At 37.0% G+C, this 21,223-nt stretch overlaps 1 protein-coding gene across 4 annotated transcripts in view; it reads left to right on the top strand.

The window, feature by feature from the left end:
- Window positions 1-21,223, top strand: part of LOC126174869 (probable serine hydrolase) — a 71,571-nt gene that overhangs the window by 34,447 nt on the left and 15,901 nt on the right. For 2 of the 4 annotated variants that reach the window (XM_049921279.1, XM_049921277.1), the window contains exon 3: window positions 17,421-19,583. The exons of 1 other annotated variant lie outside the window; for it this stretch is intronic. In XM_049921279.1, coding sequence (XP_049777236.1) covers window positions 17,421-18,262 — 842 coding nt within the window. In that variant the 3' untranslated portion in view covers window positions 18,263-19,583. Of the gene's footprint in view, window positions 1-10,268; window positions 12,150-17,420; window positions 19,584-21,223 lie in introns of those variants that run through there. One more of the 4 variants, XM_049921278.1, reaches the window with a different exon arrangement.

Here is a 21,223-nt window from a genome sequence, read left to right as displayed (position 1 = left end):
TTTATCACACAAGTGCTGCTCTGATGCAGGTCCTCTCGACTCGGTGGGTGCCACTATACTGAGTAGTTCCTTTAGAATGGAAAACCCAGGAGAAATGTCCAAATTTAATCCTGACACCACTGAAAATATGAATGAAATAAGTATTAGTGTCAATGATGTTGAGAAACAGCTGAAATCGTTAAAATTGAACAAAGCTGTGGGGCCCAGTGGAATCCTTGTCAGATTCTGTACTGAATTTCCAGCTGAATCAGCCCCTTCTTCTGAATATAATCTATCACAGATCCCTCGAACAACAAACCGTACCCATTTCTTGGAAAAAAGCACAGGTTACACCCATCTACAAGAAGGAAAGCAAAAGTGATCCACAAAACTACCGTCCAATATCTTTGACACAGATTTGTTGTAGAATCTTGGAACATATTCTGAGGTCAAACATAATGAGGTATCTTGAACAGAATGACCTCTTCAATGCCAACCAGCATGGATTCTGAAAACATCTATCATGTGAAACCCAAGTTGCACTTTTCTTGCATGACATACAGAAAGCTTTCAGTCAAAGCAGTCAGGTAGATGCAGTATTTCTATATTTCTTAAAAGCGTTTGACCCAGTACCACATCTATGCTTACTCCAAAAGTAGGATCATATGGGGTATCAAGTGAAATTTGTGACTGGATTGAAGACTTTTTGGTAGGGAGGACACAGCATGTTATCTTAGATGGAGAGTCATCAGAAGTAACTAAACGTGTGCCCCAGGGAAGTATGTTGGGACAATTGGTGTTCATGTTGTATACTAATGACCTTGCAGACAATATTAATGGTAAAATCAGGCTTATTGTAAATTATGTACTTATCTATGATGAAGTACTATCTTAAAGAAGCTGCATAAATATTCAGTCAGATCTTGATAAGATGTCAAAGTGGCGCAGTGATTGGCAACTTGCTTTAAATGTTCAGACATGTAAAATTGTGCACTTCACAAAATGAAGAAACATAGTATCCTATGACAATAATATCATTAAGTCACTGTTGGAATCAGCCAGATCATACAAATACCTGGGTACAAAACTTTGTAAGAATGTGAAATGGAATGATCTTATAGGCTCAGTCATGTGTAAAACAGGTCGTGTACATTAGTTTGTTGGTAGAATACTGGGAAAGTGCAATCAGTGTATGAAGGGGTTGCTTACAAATTACCTGTGCGTTCAGTCCTAGGAAATTGCTCATGTGTATGAGACCCATACCAAGTAAGACTAACAGAGGATATTGAATGTATATAGAGAAGGGTAGTATGAATGGTCACAGGTTTGTTTGATCTATGGGAGAGTGTCACAGATATACTGAAGAAACTGAACTGAAAGATTCTTCAAGACAGATGTAATCTATCTCGAGAAAGTCTATTAACAAAGTTTCAAGAAAAAGCTTTAAATGATGACTCTAGGAATATACTACAACCCAGTATGTATTGCTCACGAAGGGATCATGAGGATAAGATTAAAATAATTACTGCATGCATAGAGGTGTTCAGTCATTCTTCCTGTGCTTCATATGTGAATGGAATGAGAAGAAAACCTAATAACTGGTATCATGAAACATACCCTCTGCCAGGCACTTCACAGTGGTTTGCAGAATATAGATGTAGATGTAGAAATAATGCAACAGCTTTACGATACACCGACAATAGGTGATATCTCACAAGTTAACTTAGGAACATGTACTGATGTGTAGCTAGTCTCACATATCACCATCAGTAGCTGTTGTAGGAAATTACAGTGTGAGGAAATTACAGTGTGAGCTGCAAAGGACAGGGGAGGGGAGAAATTACGAATGTATAGTAGTAGTCTGTATGGAGCATAGAGTATGTATGGTAAGCACTGCACAATAGCATGTGTTGTGTAATTTAACACAGTGTTCAGTTAAATGATGATATGATATTTATGCGTATGTTTTAGCCACATCAACAATGTTTAAAAGGGAATTTACCTGCATCCCCCCACCCCCTAACCCTGCCCTCAATTGCTGCATCACTTTTGTTGACAAAGAACAACACACACATTGCTTTACACTAAGGACTAGTCACACAGTTTATCACAAAGAGTTAAAGTTCATTTCTGTAAATCATTTCAAATGAGTACATTTATACTGATAGTATGTTAAAATCATCCCTTCCTTTTTTTCTACAAAGGCATGTACATAATCCCTCCTGGACCTTGTATCTCTATTTTGTGTTGTTATCTCAAGATAATTTTTGTCTCCAAGTAAAAAATAATTCCATATGACTGATGTATTATAAAACTGTGGACTTTTGATTATGAAGTAGTAGCTTAAATAATGATTTTGTAGCCGGCTAGTATTCACTCAACTGCTCACAGATATTAATAGTTGATTTTAGTGTTGTGTGAAATGCTTTGACCCTAATGTACTGGCCGTGATAAACTGCTGTGAATCTTATTGCTTGTCTGTGAAATTGTCATACATCTCATACACTTCCTTACAAGTTATCTCATCAGCAGTGAACATTTACAGACTTCCGCTGGTAATAATGGAAAAGATTGTCATGTAACTGATATTGTTGTCTAGAAGCATTTGACATGAAAATATGTTTTAGGGATGATTGTGAGTGAAGTAAGGAAAACTACTTATAGTTCCAGACTTAAATACTGTTCTCTCTTTGCTTGTGTTTATTTCTTAAAGAACATATCCCACTTCACAGTAACAGATCTCCATATAAATTTTCTGTGCTTCAGTCTGTAATTTTTGAAAATGTAGTAGATGTTCCGCACTGGATTCTTCATGCTAGAGGTAATGTTACATTAGTACAAGCAGTTGTAAACAAGTCCTCTTATTCCTGATGCTAGTAAGCAAAATAAGTTCCTTGACTCTATCTGAATGTGTGTACTCCCTATCAAGGATTAAATGGCAATTTTGCTGTCTCTTTGGCAGAGAAAGCAGTCTCCTATTGAACTTTTTTTTGCCCAAAGTCCTGCAATATTTTAGAAGTTGCAACAGTTTTTGGCCAAACAGTTGTTCAGTGCATTTATTCGGAATTGCGATTTTGTCCTGTTACGTCATTCTCAAGTGACATAATTATGTTGTTACTTCTGTAACCTGAGTAACATAATAGGCTGAACTTACAGTTCTGAAAAAAATACACTGAATAATAAACAAGACGGGAAATGTCATTTCTAAAACCTTCAAATTTTATCTTCTTAAGTAAGGCCATTTTTATAATTTTTCTTCCTGGTGATATTTTTCAAATAATATTATTGTTGTTGCTTTTACTATAAATCAGACCTCAGTTATTTAAATTCTCTGACCTACTTAAATATCCATTACTCCATTTGCACCCATAAAATATTGTATTTTGTGTCGAGAATCAACTAAACACTCACATGAAATTGACGAGCTACTAATGGAAAACTGTTGCCTACAGGCTCATGCTCAGGAAAGCAGTGAGTGAGATGGTGCAACAGTAATGAGAAGGATGGTTCAGATCCTCATCTAGCTATCAACGTTTAGGTTATCTTAACTGGTCAGACAAACGTGTGGTTCCTGAAGAGGGGCAGCGGCCTTTTCAATAGTTGCAGGGGCAACAGTCTGGATGATTGACTGATCTGGCCTTGCAACACTAACCAAAATGGCCTTGCTGTGCTGGTACTGTGAACGGCTGAAAGCAAGGGGAAACTACAGCCGTAATTTTTTCCTGAGGGCATGCAGCTTTACTGTATGGTAAAATGATGATGGCGTCCTCTTGGGTAAAATATTCCGGAGGTAAAATAATCCCCCATTCGGATCTGCGCGCGGGGACTACTCAAGAGGAAGTCTTTATCAGGAGAAAGAAAACTGGTGTTCTACGGATCGGAGCGTGGAATGTCAGATCCCTTAATCGGACAGGTAGGTTAGAAAATTTAGAAAGGGAAATGGATAGGTTGAAGTTAGATATAGTGGGAATTAGTGAAGTTTGGTGGCAGGAGGAACAAGACTTTTGGTCAGGTGAATACAGGGTTATAAATACAGGTTATAAATACAAAATCAAATAGGGGTAATGCAGGAATAGGTTTAATAATGAATAAAAAAATAGGAGTGTGGGTAAGCTACTACCAACAGCATAGTGAATGCATTATTGTGGCCAAGATAGACACGAAGCCCATGCTTACTACAGTAGTACAAGTTTATATGCCAACTAGCTCTGCAGATGACGAAGAAATTGATGAAATGTATGATGAGATAAAAGAAATTATTCAGGTAGTGGAGGGAGACGAAAATTTAATAGTCATGGGTGACTGGAATTCAAGAGTAGGAAAAGGGAGAGAAGGAAACACAGTGGGTGAATATGGATTGGGGGAGAGAAATGAAAGAGGAAGCCGTCTGGTAGAATTTTGTACAGAGCATAACTTAATCATAGCTAACACTTGGTTCAAGAATCATAAAAGAAGGTTGTATACATGGAAGAATCCTGGAGATACTAGAAGGTATCAGATAGATTATATAATGGTAAGACAGAGATTTAGGAACAAAGTTTTAAATTGTAAAACATTTCCAGGGGCAGATGTGGATTCTGACCACAATTTATTGGTTATGAACTGTAGATTAAAACTGAAGAAACTGCAGAAATGTAAGGAGATGGGACCTGGATAAATTGAAAGAACTAGGGATTGTAGAGAGTTTCAGAGAGAGCATTAGGGAATGATTGACAAGAACAGAAGAAAGGAATGCAGTAGAAGAAGAATAGGTAGCTTTGAGAGATGAAATAGTGAAGGCAGCAGAGGATCAAGTAGGTAAAAAGACGAGGGCTAGTAGAAATCCTTTGGTAACAGAAGAAATATTGAATTTAATTGATGAAAGGAGAAAATATAAAAATGCAGTAAATGAAGCAGGCAAAAGGGAATACAAACGTCTCAAAAATGAGATCGACAGGAAGTGCAAAATGGCTAAGCAGGGATGGCTAGAGGACAAATGTAAGGATGTAGGGGCTTATCTCTCTAGGGGTAAGATAGATACTGCCTACAGGAAAATTAAAGAGACCTTTGGAGAAAAGAGAGCCACTTGGATGAATATCATGAGCTCAGATGGAAACCCGGTTCTAAGCAAAGAAGGGAAAGCAGAAAGGTGGAAGGAGTATATAGAGGGTCTATACAAGGGCGATGTACTTGAGGACAATATTATGGAAATGGAAGAGAATGTAGATGAAGATGAAATGGGTCCTGACAAAACTCTACCATCTGGTGAGCAAGATGTATGAGACAGGCGAAATACCCTCAGACTTCAAGAAGAATATAATAATTCCAATCCCAAAGAAAGCAGGTGTTGACAGATGTGAAAATTACCGAACTATCAGTTTAATAAGTCACAGCTCCAAAATACTAATGCGAATTCTTTACAGATGAATGGAAAAACTGGTAGAAGCTGACCTCATCGAAGATCAGTTTGGATTCCGCAGAAATGTTGGAATACGTGAGGCAATACTGACCCGACGACTTATCTTAGAAAATAGTTTAAGGAAAGGCAAACCTACATTTCTAGCATTTGAGGACTTAGAGAAAGCTTTTGACAATGTTTACTGGAATACTCTCTTTCAAATTCTAAAGGTGGCATGGGTAAAATACAGAGAGCGAAAGGCTATTTAGAATTTGTACAGGAACCAGATGGCAGTTATAAGAGTCGAGGGACATGAAAGGGAAGCAGTGGTTGGGAAGGGAGTGAGATAGGGTTGTAGCCTGTCCCCGATGTTATTCAATCTGTATATTGAACAAGCAGTAAAGGAAACAAAAGAAAAATTCGGAGTAGGTATTAAAGTCCATGGAGAAGAAATAAAAACGTTGAGGTTCGCCGATGACATTGTAATTCTGTCAGAGACAGCAAAGGACTTGGAAGAGCAGTTGAATGGAATGGACAGTGTCTTGAAAGGAGGATATAAGATGAACATCAACAAAAGTAAAACGAGGATAATGGAATGTAGTCGAATTTAATTGGGTGATGCTGAAGGAATTAGATTAGGAAATGAGACACTTAAAGTAGTAAAGGAGTTTTGCTATTTTGGGAGCAAAATAACTGATGATGGTCGAAGTAGAGAGGATATAAAATGTAGACTGGCAATGGCAAGGAAAGCATTTCTGAAGAAGAGAAATTTGTTAACATCGAGTATTGATTTAAGTGTCAGGAAGTCATTTCTGAAAGTATTTGTATGGAGTGTAGCCATGTATGGAAGTGAAACATGGACGATAAATAGTTTGGACAAGAAGAGAATAGAAGCTTTCGAATTGTGGTGCTACAGAAGAATGCTGAAGATTAGATGGGTAGATCACATAACTAATGAGGAGGTATTGAATAGAATTGGGGAGAAGAGGAGTTTGTGGCACAACTTGACAAGAAGAAGGGATCGCTTGGTAGGACATGTTCTGAGGCATCAAGGGATCACAAATTTAGCATTGGAGGGCAGCGTGGAGGGTAAAAATCGTAGAGGGAGACCAAGAGATGAATACACTAAGCAGATTCAGATACACTAAGCAGATTCAGAAGGATGTAGGTTGCAGTAAGTACTGGGAGATGAAGAAGCTTGCACAGGATAGATTAGCATGGAGAGCTGCATCAAACCAGTCTCAGGACTGAAGACAACAACAACAGCAGCAGCAATTGGTTTTAGTAAATTTCAGGATAGTTCCTTTGGAAAAGATCGAACATGACCTCTCCTCTTCCTCAGAATGGCACTTGTTGTTTGCCCTCTGTATACCTATGAGATGTTTCTCCCTTCATTCTAACTTGAGAAAACATTCCAAATACAGTAAAACTTCATAGAATACTGCAGTCAAGTAATTAAAAAAATTTCCAGTTCTGATAAAAAAATAGTTCCTGAACTGAAATCACTCTCCGTTTGTTAACATTATACTTATTTTAAACTTTAGGTATTTATTGATAGTCTCTATAGTACAAGGAGAAATAAAATGAACAAAAAGAAATGTTTACATTAATTGTTACCTTCACTTCCATTTTTGCATGCTGTCTAAGCCGTCTGTATGTAGTACCACTATTTTTCATCACCATCACCACTGGTATCATTATCTGGGACAATAGTTTCACCTAAGCCGGTGAATAAAGAGACAAAGTATTTCTGTTTAAAAGCTGCAATGAAATTTATAATCTTGGTTGTCAAAAATATTTGGTTGTTTCTTCCGAATTTGTTGCAGTTTCTGTGGTTATGGTTCTGGTGGACCTTGAGAATACTGCTGCTTTTTTTCTGACTACATAACATGTTTCATGTCTCTATTATTGTGAGGATGTGACAATATTCCTTTGTCTCTTGCTTTGAAACCTGTCACCTGTTCACTGCTCTCTCACTGGCTGCATAGAACCTGCAGCTGACACACCCTCTTTTGTTTCCATCATACTTCACAGCTGCATTGCTGCATGAAACACGTATGTACAGCAATGGCTGCTATCTAGACTTCTCTCACCTCCTGCAGAAATGTATACAATAGTTAAGTATTTGTCCAATTTTAAAGTCAATTCTGTTAAAGCTACAAATAGATTCAGGCAAACTGTAGTTTAAAGACAAAAAATAAATCTGCACATGACTTGAATTACGCAAACTTCATCTGTAAACATAAGATGATCCCTATATTCACCTATTACAGACTGTAAAAATGTTCACCTCGGCAGCAGTAGTTTAATCTGCAAATATGACACCCCTGTATTTTTCAAATGAGGAATTCATATATGTAGTTTAGGAAAAAAGTAGCTACTGTAGGGTTGGTGGGAGGAACCAACACTGTTCTTCCTTATATACTACTCAGCTGCTTTTATTATCTATTACTTCAAAAAAAGCATTTCATCTTTATGCAGATAACTACCAGCTGTCTCTATACTGTCAAAATCAGGATATATTTGATTCAAATGTTACGGTTATGCAGAATTTAGATTTGTGAGTCTAAGTATTTGGGTTTACTCTGTGTTTAATTATGTGGGACACCCTATTAATGACTTCTGCATCATAATATAAAACACCATTCTGATTCCTAGAGAAGGATGCATAGTCTGTATGGAAGTGCAGAACAATCTGACTGGGGGCTGAGTGGGCTGTATTTGGTCATATGTGTCGTTTCAAATGGCAATATGCTCATGCTACGATGTATGTCTGCTCTTGTGACTTCTTCTGTTAAATACAGGTATACTTCTGATGTGCCAGGACATTACTTAAATACTTAATTTTTCTTTGCACACATAATAGCTATCCTCTTGAGTAAAGCTACAATATCAAGCAAATAGACTAGTAACTCGTAATGTGATATGGTAATTATAGGTTTTTCTCTTAATTCTATAAAATTGTGCTGTATCATTTACCTGAAATGTCAGCATTGTCCTCAGAAACTTCAAATATGTGAATCTTCCCCGGGGAGAAAAAATTTCATGTTCTGGTTATAAATACCAGTATGGCTAACAAAATCTATAATCATATCTATCTTGTCACTTTTATTAGAAATCCAGTAAATTTGCCGGCCTTAGATAGTAGAATACATTCTTGTCTTCTTGTGCTCTACTGATTGCACATTGTCGTCAACTCCGGTGGACAAAGATAAGAACTCAGGGAATGGAAGACATTTATAACTGAAATTCTTAAAACAGGTTGACTAAAAATTTCATAGGTGTTTGTTCCTAATGGCCACAGCTATTTGGTTTTGTACTAAAACTGTGCTTGTTCTCTTGTGTTCTGATACAAGCATGTTAATGGCGGCGTATGAAGTTGTGTGTTTCATTCTGAAAAAGTGTTGAGCAGTTATTAAGCTGTTGACTCATTATTCAGTGAAAACTCTTTTCAGCCATCATATCTGAATGCCTATCTATTTGTACATCTTCAGCAGGAAGAAATAAATAAATAGTACTATGCAAAACTGTTTTAAAGATTTTTCAAGCATGATATATTTTGCATCGAACTACTTCAAACTTCACTCTTTGTTGTTATCGAATGCACTCAGAATTATCAAAGAACTGGACCTATAGTCCAGAGCTAAGCACCATAGTGGCAGATTTTATTAATGCAGCGGGCTAGTAGGACCTGTAAGTATCCATGCCAACACTTCCAAGATGGACTTTTTACAATGACATTAGTACAACCGGGAAGCTTTATTTCAGACTACTAAAAGAGGTTAAAGCACAACTTATGTCCATCAGTTTATTTTCAAAAAAACCTATTTTAAATGTTAAGACTGATTAGAAATAAGAATCAACCATTTAAGCATCAAAGCCCCTGGAAACCGGATATATAATGTTACAGTTGAGAAAGCCAAGTGTTGTCTTTAATGAACTCCATCACTTCAGAAATGTGTGTTTTTAGCAGGAGACATTTAGAAACTTATTTGCTCACCCTCTTTCAGGTAATGATTACGTAATCGAGGTTGAGGTCAGGCAATTTGTGTGGCACATAGTAATGAAACAAATTAAGGGAACTATAAATAATTAAAACAATAAAAGAAGAAAAATGCAGTACACATTCCAGATTAATTGATTTGTACGCAGGTATCTGGCATGACATTCTGTTGGATATTTCTCTGTTGTGTAAAATTTTCAACTACAGCAGAATAATTCAGTGACATGTGGTGTCAATGTTGCACTCCCTCCAAAAGTCACTGTTCCATACTATATGTTTCACGCATTGGCTAGAAGGTAGTAGTAATGTTCCTCTGTTGTCCATAACAGACATTTTCTTTAGAAGTTTGATTAGAAACTGATTTTGCAGACTCATCAGTTTTTAACAATTTATCATTAGCAGCAAAAGTTGATCTCACTGAAGAATGTCAGCCATGTCTTCTTACTACTAAATCATAATTGTAACCAAACAAAAGTGTGAACATACTGGCTATTAGTACTCAATATTGTGGCACAAGAATCAATCATTTCTGTCAGTAATAATTTCTGTGCACAATGTTGCTGAGACATAGGAAAGACTATTATCTTTTAACAATATTGCTTATGATCATACAATGTAGGCTTTCACGGCTGGTATTGTCTTCACTTAAAACTTCTGGGCTGATAGGCCGTGGTCGATGTATAAAACTCTCCCCTAACATTTCGTCACCGACTGCGGGAGACAAAACGTCAGGGGAGAGTTTTATACATCAACCGTGGCCTATCAACCTGGAATTTTTACATGAAGAATATTACTTATACAAATAACAGCAGATTATGTTTTCACTTCGTGGTCAAGGTAAAACTAAAACACAAAAAAATAGTGAACTACAATATTTTACAGATTACTTTAGCATTTCTTTCTTGACAGGTAAGTGGTGGGGACGGACGGATATCCAGCCAGTAATTGCTTTACATGGATATGAGGATAATGCTGGGACTTTTGATCCTTTAGTTCCTCATTTAAATGTGGATGGACTTTTGGCTATTGACTTTCCTGGACATGGACATTCATCTCATTTTCCAGTTGGAAAATTTTATCAGTTTGTGGATGCTGTGTTAGCACTACGTTTGATTACAAGGCATTTCAAATGGAAAAAGGTATCACTCATTGGACACTCTTTTGGTAGTGCGACAAGTTTTGCGTATGCTGCAGCTTACCCTGAAGAAGTTGACAAATATGTTAGTCTTGATTGTGCCAGGACAATGATGGCTGAGATACCAGATGTTGATGTTAAATCTTATCAGTTTGCTGACTGGATCATATCTGTCGAAGAAAAAATGCAAGAAAGTAAACCCCCCAGTTACACTTATGAGGAAATACTGAAACGGATTTATGAAGGTAGTCGAGAATCTCCAACAATTGACTCGTGTAAAATACTGCTTGAGAGGGGAGCAATTCGTGTGCCTCATGGTGATGAGCACAGGTATTACTTTTCACGTGATCCACGGTTGAGGACTCATGTTTGGGGCCGTCTCTCATTTGATGCTCTTATTGGCTTAGCTCAGAATGTAAAATGCTGCAACCTCAGCATAAGAGGTAATCAAGGTTTCATTGGTGGTATATATGAGGAAGTGTATATGAAGACACTAGAGATGATGAAGAAGAATGGCAGCACAGTGGATCATTACAATGTGGATGGCACTCATCATCTTCATCTAAATAATCCAGAGAGGATATCAAATCTCATCAACAAGTTCCTGTTATCATGAACATAGTCATGTTTACTACACTAAGATTAATTGTATAAACTAAAGGGGAAAAAAAGAAAAGAGGTATGGAAGATGGTTGTAAATTAAACTGGAATGGTAGTGTTTGTTATCAACAGATTGTTTAATCTGGTCTTCTGCAGGGAAAAACTCACTAGTCATACATAGTATGTATGTATAAGTTTTAATGAAATGTTATTGAGTACTTGCTGGATGCCCACAGAGACTTCTGTACAGCCTTATATTTTTAGCCTCTTGTTTAACTGTGGTGTTCTGTAGATCTGATTTGTGTTTGGTCCATATGAAATGTTTCAGATCAATGCTTAAAAAATAATCTTCCTATGCTCTAGCCCTCAAGAACATTCTTTTTCCCTATGTAGTATGTAGTAGCAGAATGCAACACACAAACTTGTTTCATGAGGACTCATTGTCTTCTTCCATTGATATATGTAAAAATGTTTTGCGTAAGTAGACCACAAATTTAGACATTAATAGGATTTTTATGTGTTTTCTCTGTCACTGAAATGATATTAATGGTTCAAGAAAAACTACAAGGAAGATATCATCAGTTATCATGTCTGTGACAAAATTGATTAATTCTAGCTTTGCAATTGATGTTTTCAGAACAAAGTATTTTTGTTTTCGATCCAATATATATATAGTTATGTAGAATCAAGAGTTGCATAAACATGTTCATGAAGTTGAAGCTGATTGACATAGGTGAATCTGAGTCAAATGTAGTATGTTATTTACCAACTAAAGCAAACTCTCAAACTGTTGTGAGCTGTTTTGACATTGTACGCACTGAATCTTGATGTTACATTAGTACACAGAATTGTAATAAAGTCCTTTTTTCCCTTCTAAAGCTAGTGAGCAGAATAAATTCCTTCTTCCACCTGAGTTAAGTGTAGTGTACTTTGTACTATGGTTTAAATGACAAATTTGCTGTCGCTTTGGTAGCAAAATTAGTCTCCTATTAAATATCTTTAAAAGGATTTTCACATAATGGCATGTATCAGATCAAAGAATGAATAATGGTGCCTCCAGCGTATTTACCAAGTGACGGACTACGTACAGGCCTGATCTATGCATTGTACCCAATGGTCTGTGCTACAAAGACCTGCAAGGTTATTCGGTGTTACGCTTTTAACATATGATGTGAGCACATACTTGCTTTGATTTATTTGACTATGTATGATGGGGGCAGTGTATTTTTTGGCCATTTCTCTAATCGTGGTACCCAAAACCCACCTACCAACACTATACTGATCAATCCGAAGATACCTTGTATTAGGCAAAACACACATCTTGGTTAAATAATGTAAGTAAATCAAATCTGCAACCAATACTGCTGTTTTCACCACTTTTTCTGTTTTTTCTTTTTTTTCCATCCATAGTCGTGCAACATTTTAGAAAGAACATTATTTCCGATCTAGAAGATTATCCAAAGTGTTTATTCAGTCATGATTTTGGCCTATTATACCATTCTCAAGTGACAGCAATAACAACATAATTATGTATACTATTGTTGAATACTTGTCCAAGTTTGAAGTCATGTCAATTCTGAGTTCAAATGGATTCAGCCAAAATGCGGTTTAACTGAGGCCAAGGTACATGTTATTCATTCCCACAGTTGGAAATACAAAATTTGCTGTCTGCACTTCACTCCCCTCCCCACATTCATTCATATTCTCATCCAAGCTGGTGTCACTGTTCCCCTCCAACCTTTCTGAATTCTTCAACATAAGATTAGATTAGATAACATTCTGTTTTCATTCCATAGACCCAAAAAATGAGATGATTTTTGTGGGTATGGAACATGTCAGAAAGGATAACATAAAAAACATTAAATGTTTGAATATGATACTTACCACCCTGGTCATTTGTCAGGAGATTGTCAAAATAGTACATTACAGTAAACTGGAACAGTTAATATTTACAGAATTAATACACTGTCAGGATGAAACATAGTTATGCACTTTTAATAAATTTATCACATAAATCTGCACATGATCTCAATTGTCAAAGCTTCATCTGTAAATGTAAGATGACCCCTATATTAAATCATCAAACAGTGTAAAAATGTTGACCTATGAATGTAAAATTATTCTATATTTTTCAAATGATGAATCTGGGAAAAAACCTAGTATAATAGAGTAAATACGGTACTTGTAGATTACTTTTTCTTTAGTAGAAAGACAGCTACTTTGGAAAAAAAATGTCATTGATCCTCCTCCTTACTTCTCAGCTGCTGTTATTATTTAATACTCCAAATGACCCATATTATCTTTATACAAACCACTATTAGTTGTCTATATGCTGCTAAAATTGGGATATATTTTATTCAAGTATTAGGGAGGCAGAATGTACATGCATGAATTCATGAATTCGTGTATATTATAGAATGATTGGTTAATCAGATGCTCTTTTACTTTAAATGATTAAATATTTGAGGATTTTCAATTTCTTGCCTGGTGTCCGCTGACAACCTGTTATTGACTTAAGTACAATAATATAAAACCCTGTTCTGTACCCTAGAGAAGGATACATAGTTCATGTGGATGTACAGAATAACCTGACTGGAGACTGAGTGTGCTGTATTGGTCTTTCATGCATATTAGTTAACAAAATGCATATGATACAAACCATATCTGCCCTTCATTTGAAGAATATTTAACAGAAAAAGTCATGATCAGTCATACAACTGATACTGAGTTACAATGATAATTGTCAGGCCAATATTTAAACAAATAATTTTTCCTCATACTCATAATGTCTATCCACCTTAAGTAAAGTTGTAATATTAAGCAGGTAGATTAGTAACTTGTAATATGATTTGGTCATTATAGGATTTTTCTGATGGCTCTATAAAATAATGCTGTATCATTGATTTAAAACTTCAGCATTGTACTCAGAAACATTCTTACATACAGTTAGTGACAGGAAAGGAACAAATCAGAGTCTAATTCTACACATGTCTAACAAAATCTCTAGTCTTACATGTCCAGCCTCTTCTTTTAAGAAAACCAATCAATTTGCTGGCCATAAATAGCTGTGTACTATTTTTAACAATAATGGAAATTACTGGAGGGGAAAATGCATAAAATAACGGAAAGCCAACCACTCACTTTTAGCAGACTGGTGTGGGAGTATAGAAATACATAACAGAGAGCAGTGTTCACACTAGCTTTCGAGCCCTAATTTTTCTCTAGTAAAAGTACACACACACACACACACACACACACACACACACACACACACACACACACACACACACACTCCTACAGTTGTGATAGACTGATTATTGACTACCAATTATAGGGAACAGTTGCCTGGACAGATGGAGGGGTAGCTAAGGCACACAAAGTGGGGGGGGGGGGGGGGAGGGGGCACCTAGAGGGATAGTGTGATGTAGGTTTTTTGACCGATGACGGCTGCACAACAAGTCAAAGAGAGTTCAAAGTGTAGAGCATATAAGTAATTAAGAGAGGGGGAGAAGGGAGGGGAGGAAAGGAGGAGACTTTGGCAATGAAGAGGGAGACAGGGAGGGAGGGGAGAAAGGGAGAGGGCGTGTGTGTGTGTGTGTGTGTGTGTGTGTGTGTGTGTGTGTGTGCGCGCGCACGCGCGCTTGGAGGAGGGGAAGTGTTAGTAGATGATCTGGGGAGGGGGGGGAGGGGGGGGGGGCAACACTGGCGTGAACAAAAGAGAGAAGGGAAAGCATAAAGGTGAAGCGGTGTGAAACAGGTTAGTGGAGATTTAGGTCAAGAGGATTGAGGCAGTGGAGGATATGCTGGAGAGACAGTTCCTTCCTGCATACTTCATAGAAAGGAGTATCCAAAGGGCCATGTAGTGAAGCAGCTGTTGAAGTCATTTGTGTAGTGGGGTGCAGCATGTTCAGCAACTAGATGGTCAAGTTCATGATTTGCCACAGTTTTGATGTGTGCATTCATGCACATAGACAGTGGTTAGTTGTCACGCCCACATATAATACTGTACAGTGATTGTAGCATAGCTGATATATAATGCGGTTGCTTTCACACATGGTCCTGGCTTTTGTTGGATAGGAGATGCCTGTAACTAGACTGTGGTTGGATGAGTTGGATAGGATACCATCTGTCGGTAATGGCTCTGGTAAGATTACTGGTACATTGCAGCATTCCTGCTTTCCACTGGAGATGGGGCATTTGCAGATGGCGAATCTTTAAGAAAGATACTTTTTGAGATGGAACAACAGCTGTCAAATTGAAAGTACTTTGGTGAACAGAGGTATTTGTAAAGCCTTCTGAGAAGTGGAGATCTACATCTATGAAGATGAAGATGGTTCTTTGAGTTGAGAAGGACCAGATGAAGCGGATATGGTAGAACGTGTTGAGGTTATGGAGGAAAGAGCAAAGGTTGTCACTGCTATGATTCCAGATCATCGAAATGTCATCACTGAATCTCAACCAGACAAGGGGTTTTAGGTGTTTACTTGATAGTAAGGATTCCTCCAGATGGCCCATAAATAAGTTCACATAGGATGGTGCCATGTGAGTACCCAAGGCAGTAATATAGATTTGGCTTTCAAAAGTGAAATAACTGTGGGTCAGAATGTGTTTGGCTGGAAGGATTAGGAAAGAGGTGGTGGGTTTGGTATCAGGAGGATGTTGGGATGGGTTGTGTTCCTTGGCTGCATGGGCATGGGGGATGTTGGTGTATGAAGAATGTCACATCCAAGGTGACCAACAAGGGATCTGGTGGTAATGCGATAGGAACTGCAGAAAGTCGATGAAGGAAGTGAGCAGCATCTGAAATGTAGGAAAACGTTCTCATGGAAATATGCCTTTGGGTGGTTGTGTGGGTGTAAGTGTGTACTTTTACTAGAGAAACAGCAAAAGCTGTTTTCTGTTGAATGTTTCTGAGCACTATGCATTGGTCGACTATGAGTGAGTGGTTGCCTTTCCCTTATTTCACATGTTCCTGACAACCATCACGCATCAAGATAAGAAATCCTAGAAGCAAAGATATTCATAACTGAAGTTTTGAAAATAGGTTGACAAATAATTTCATAGGTGATGGTTCCTAATTGCTGCAGTTATTTGGGTTTGTAATAAAATTGTGCTTGTTCTGTCGTGTTATGATACAGGTATGTTAGTAGTGATGTATGAAGCTATGTACTTTGTTCTGAAGAAGTGTTGAGCAACAATTAGGAGTCTGGAGTTTTATCTGAGTAATTCTGTCCATATACATACAGTCCAGAGCTAAGCACCAGAGTGAGATATTTTATTAATGCAGTGTGCTAGTAGGACCTGTAGGTACTAATGTCAACAGGTCTATGACAGACTTTTGTGCAGTGACTCTTCCATGATTCGAGTGAGAATGTTTAAACAATGTGAATGGTTTTCTTCAGACTACTAAAAGAAACCAAAGGACATTTCATATACATCAGATTACATTCTGAAAACCTCGTTTAAGCATTAAGACTGTCTACAAATAAGAAACAACCATTTAAGCATAAAAGCCTCTGGAAATAAAATACATAATATTACAGTTAAGACAACCAACTGCATGTTCCAATTTATTAGCAGGAGGCATTCAGAAACTGATTAGCTCATCATTGTTCATGTAATGATTACTTAACTAAGATCGAGGTCAAATAATTTGTGTTGTACAAAGTACAGGAAAAAAATAAAAGGAACTATAAATAATTAAAATAAATAAATAAATAAGTAAGAGAAGAAAATATTCAGTACACATTCATGTTTGATTGACTTGTATGTAGGTATCTGACAGGTCACTCTGTTGGATATTTCCCAGTGGCTACAACTCTGTTCTTCAGCAAAATAATTCAGTGATATGTGGTGTCAATGTTCCGTTTTCTCCAGTAAGTCACTATTCAATGCTATACATTTAACACTTGACCAGAAGCTAGTAATTGTGTTTTTCATTGGCAACAACAGATACTTTCATTAGAAGCTTGATTTGCACATAATTTTGCAGATTGATCACTTTTTAGCAATTTATTATTAGCATCCAAAATAAATCTCAGTGAGAATTTCAGCAGTATCTTTTTTTACTATTAAATCTTATTTTCATAACACAAAGTGGGAACACACTTGCTGTTAATCCCTGATTATATTATTATGGCACAAGAAGCAATCATTTCTGTGCACAATGTTGCTGAGACATTACATAGGCTATTGTATTTTCACAATATTAATCATGTAATAACAACAGATTGTGTTTTTACTCCCCTGTCATGGTAAAATTGCAACACAAACCATTAGTAAGTTACAATATTTTACAGACTACTTCAGTATTTCTTTTTTGACAGGTAAGTGGTGGGGACGGACGGATATCCAGCCAGTAATTGCTTTGCATGGATATGAGGATAATGCTGGGACTTTTGATCCTTTAGTTCCTCATTTAAACGTGGATGGACTTTTGGCTATTGACTTTCCTGGACATGGACATTCATCCCATTTCCCAGTTGGAAAATTTTATCAGTTTGTGGATGCTGTGTTAACACTACGTTTGATTACAAGGCATTTTAAGTGGAATAAGGTATCACTCATTGGACACTCTTTTGGCAGTGCGACAAGTTTAGCGTATGCTGCAACATATCCTGAAGAAGTAGACAAATATGTTAGCATTGAATGTGCCAGGACAATGTTGGCTGTGAGGCCAGTAGTTGATGTTAAAGCTTATCAGTTTGCTGACTGGATCATATCTGTCGAAGACAAAATGGGAAAAAATAAGCCCCCAAGTTACACTTATGAGGAAATACTGAAACGTCTTTATGAAGGCAGTGAAAAATCGCCAACAATAGACTCGTGTAAAATATTGCTTCGGAGGGGAGCAGTTCGTGTGCCTCATGGTGATGAAGACAGGTATTACTTCTCAAGGGACCCACGGCTGAGGATCCATGTCTGGGGCCGTCTCTCATTTGATGCTATTGTTAGCTTAGCTCAGAATGTGAAATGCTCCAACCTTAGCATAAGAGGTAATCAAGGTTCTATTGTTGGTATACATGAGGAAGTGTACAAGAAGACTGTAGAGATGATGAAGAAGAATGGCAGCAGAGTGGATCATTATAATGTGGATGGCACTCATCATCTGCATCTAAATAACCCAGAGAGAATATCACATCTCATTAACAAGTTCCTGTTATCATGACAATAGTTGTATGTACTGAACTAAGGTAAAGATACAGACTGGGAAGAAAAGTGGTGTGACAGAGACAGGATTATTGATTTGGTTGTATAATCAAATGAGTTGGTAATGCTTTTTATTAATGGCTTATTTAAGCTGGGTCTTCTGTTGGGAAAAACACACTAGTCATATAATAATTTTTTTTCCTAATGCGGGGCCACAGTCATAATATATTTCTTTAAAGTCAATACCGCCATTAGACTGTTGTTTATTTACAGTGTTCCATTTACACTTACACAATCATGATTTCAGCTGCGAAGTGCCATTATCAAGTGTTTTAAGTGTTATAAATTGCCTAAGATGGCATACTGTCATAGTGTATATTAATACAACAGTATGCCATCTTAGGCAATTTATAACACTTAAAACACTTGACAATGGCACTTTGAAGCTGAAATCATTATTATGTAAGTGTAAATGTAACACTGTAAATAAACAACAGTATAATGGTGGTACTGACTTTAAAGAAACACTAGTCATACTTAGAGTGTGTGTATGTATCAATTTTAATGAATACTCACTGGATGCCTGCTGGAAACTTCTCTACAGCCTTATAGTTTTACCCTCTAGTTTAACTGTGTTACTCCATAGATCTCATTCATAATGTCTGGTCCATATGAAAAGTTTCACATCACTACTTAAGAAATCTTCCTGTGTTCTAACCCTCACAAAGATTCTTCTTCTCTAATAGACACACATATAGCACATTGTGATCCTCCATATGCTGTGTAGCAGCATAATGCAACACACAAACTTGTCTGTTGTGGTCTCCTCCTACTCATCCTTGGATCTATGTAAAAATGTTAATGTATAGAGAGCACATATTTTGGCATTATTAGCTTTTTTATGTATCTGATTCATGTATTGCTTCTGTCACTGAAATTATATTAATGGTCCAAATAATACTATGAGATAGATATCACCAGTCATCATGTCTGTGATAAAAACCGATTTATCCTATTGTTACGTAGAGTAACAGCAGTTCCATAAGATGTTTTGGATTAAAGCATTTTTGTTTTTTTTATATATAGTCTATTCTATGTTGTTCTGAAAAATTGAAAGTTGCACAAACATAATCTTAAAGTTGAAGAAGATTGACATAGGTGGATTTTAATCAAATGTGGTACATTATTCAGTTATTAAAGCAAACTTTCAAACTGTTGTGACTGTTTTGACATTATACTCACTGAATACTGATTCTATCCTTGTCTTAAGTTCTATAGAAAAATGTATATATTATACTTTTAACAATATTTTAATGAAAACTAGCAATCATGTAACTAAATATCAATGAAACAATGTCATTGAATCACAGTTAAAAAATAACCCTGTACCATTTCCAGTTTTATTTATACTTTTCAGCAAGTTCATTATTATATTCACTATAATTCTGAAGAGGAAACCTGTGTTCATGTGGCTTTAAATTTTATTGCCTTCATTTATTATGTAATTTGAATACAGAGCTCTCTATCTTGGTGTTTTAGCCAATTCAAAAATATTAATTTACATTAGTAGAGCAGTCAAGTATACACACTGACAGTGTACGGGGGCGGCAGAATGAGTAGTAGGATCTGGGTCATGCGATATGGCATCACTGTTGCCCCTGCACAAAACGAGTATGCAAAAACAGCTTTGAGGAAGGGCAGTCATGTGTAATTCTGGCCTTGTGAACTTCAGAGCATTGAGACATGTTTGTTTTGAGTCTCTCATTACAGTTCACTTCTCTTGCATCACCATCTGCATCTTATGTAAATGAGAATAGTCCAGGACAATTAAGGACACAGTGGACCACTGATCGAGTGTAAGAGGCATGTCAAGCACTCATCCGAAGCTCACCATTCTGCTGCCAGTCATGCATTGGCACTAACAATGTCAGATTGTTTCCTGCGGCACATTATCTGTGATATCCTCTGCTTCCACACAAATTGCAGGTTGTATGGGAACTAAACTAACAAATTAAAGTTGTAATGAACCTTGGCCTTGTGCTTCTTGGAACAGGTACTGTGTGCCACATAATGAAGGTAATCTTTGCATGGATAACCATGCACTGTGAATGTGGTACGGTGTAGCTTTGGGTTGGCCTTTTTAAACACTGCATTTGATTCCAACAGGACAAGGCAATGCCCCAGCAGTCCCTGAATGTCTTGCAGAATCATTTTCCTGTTCGATTGGTTTCCAGGTTTGAAGACATTCAATGGCCACCACAGTAGCAAGATTTGGCTGCCCCTGGCTTCTTCTTGTGGGTATACTCAAAGAATTAAATTTATGCTACACAGACTCATACCATGGTTGAACTCAAGGAAAGGATATATACAGCTGTGGAGGAAATCCCATTAAACATGCTGAAGTGGGTGCTTGAAGCTTTCATTTGCCAGCTAGAGGATTGCATGGAACAGGATGGTGACCATATGAAAGGTGTTATTATCAGAATCAAGTAAATGGTATATATGATATATAAGGGCATGTTGTTTTCTATATGTGTTTCAAAATATTTATCAACTTGTTTCACATTTTTCTCCTTTTTATATCTTACTATTAATTCTGCCAGAGGCTGTATCACGCAAGTTTCATTCTGTGTATTTTAGTGCCTTGTCCTTGTTATCTGCAAATGAGGAAGCAGCCCACATCCATTACACTGACATCTAGACTGACTTCTGTGGCACATCACTCAGAATTAATTAGCCAGCATTAAATTTTCACCCTGCAGCAGAATGTACCATGTCGTGAAAATTCCTGCCATTAAAACTACGCCAAACCAGGTCTTGAACACCGACCCTTGTTTTTCTTGGTCTGTGATCCTACTGACTGAGCTATCCAGATGTAATCTGGAGGCAACTTCTGGTATACAATTTTAATCTGTCTGGAAATTTAAAGAAATTGCACACATTTTGTGACTTGGAAACTTTACAATAAATATATTTTATT

Source organism: Schistocerca cancellata, chromosome 3 (assembly GCF_023864275.1).
Source record: "Schistocerca cancellata isolate TAMUIC-IGC-003103 chromosome 3, iqSchCanc2.1, whole genome shotgun sequence".
NCBI classification, from domain to species: domain Eukaryota; kingdom Metazoa; phylum Arthropoda; class Insecta; order Orthoptera; family Acrididae; genus Schistocerca; species Schistocerca cancellata.
The sequence above is the reverse complement of the archived record's forward strand: the minus strand, read 5'-3'. Positions and strand labels throughout refer to the sequence as shown.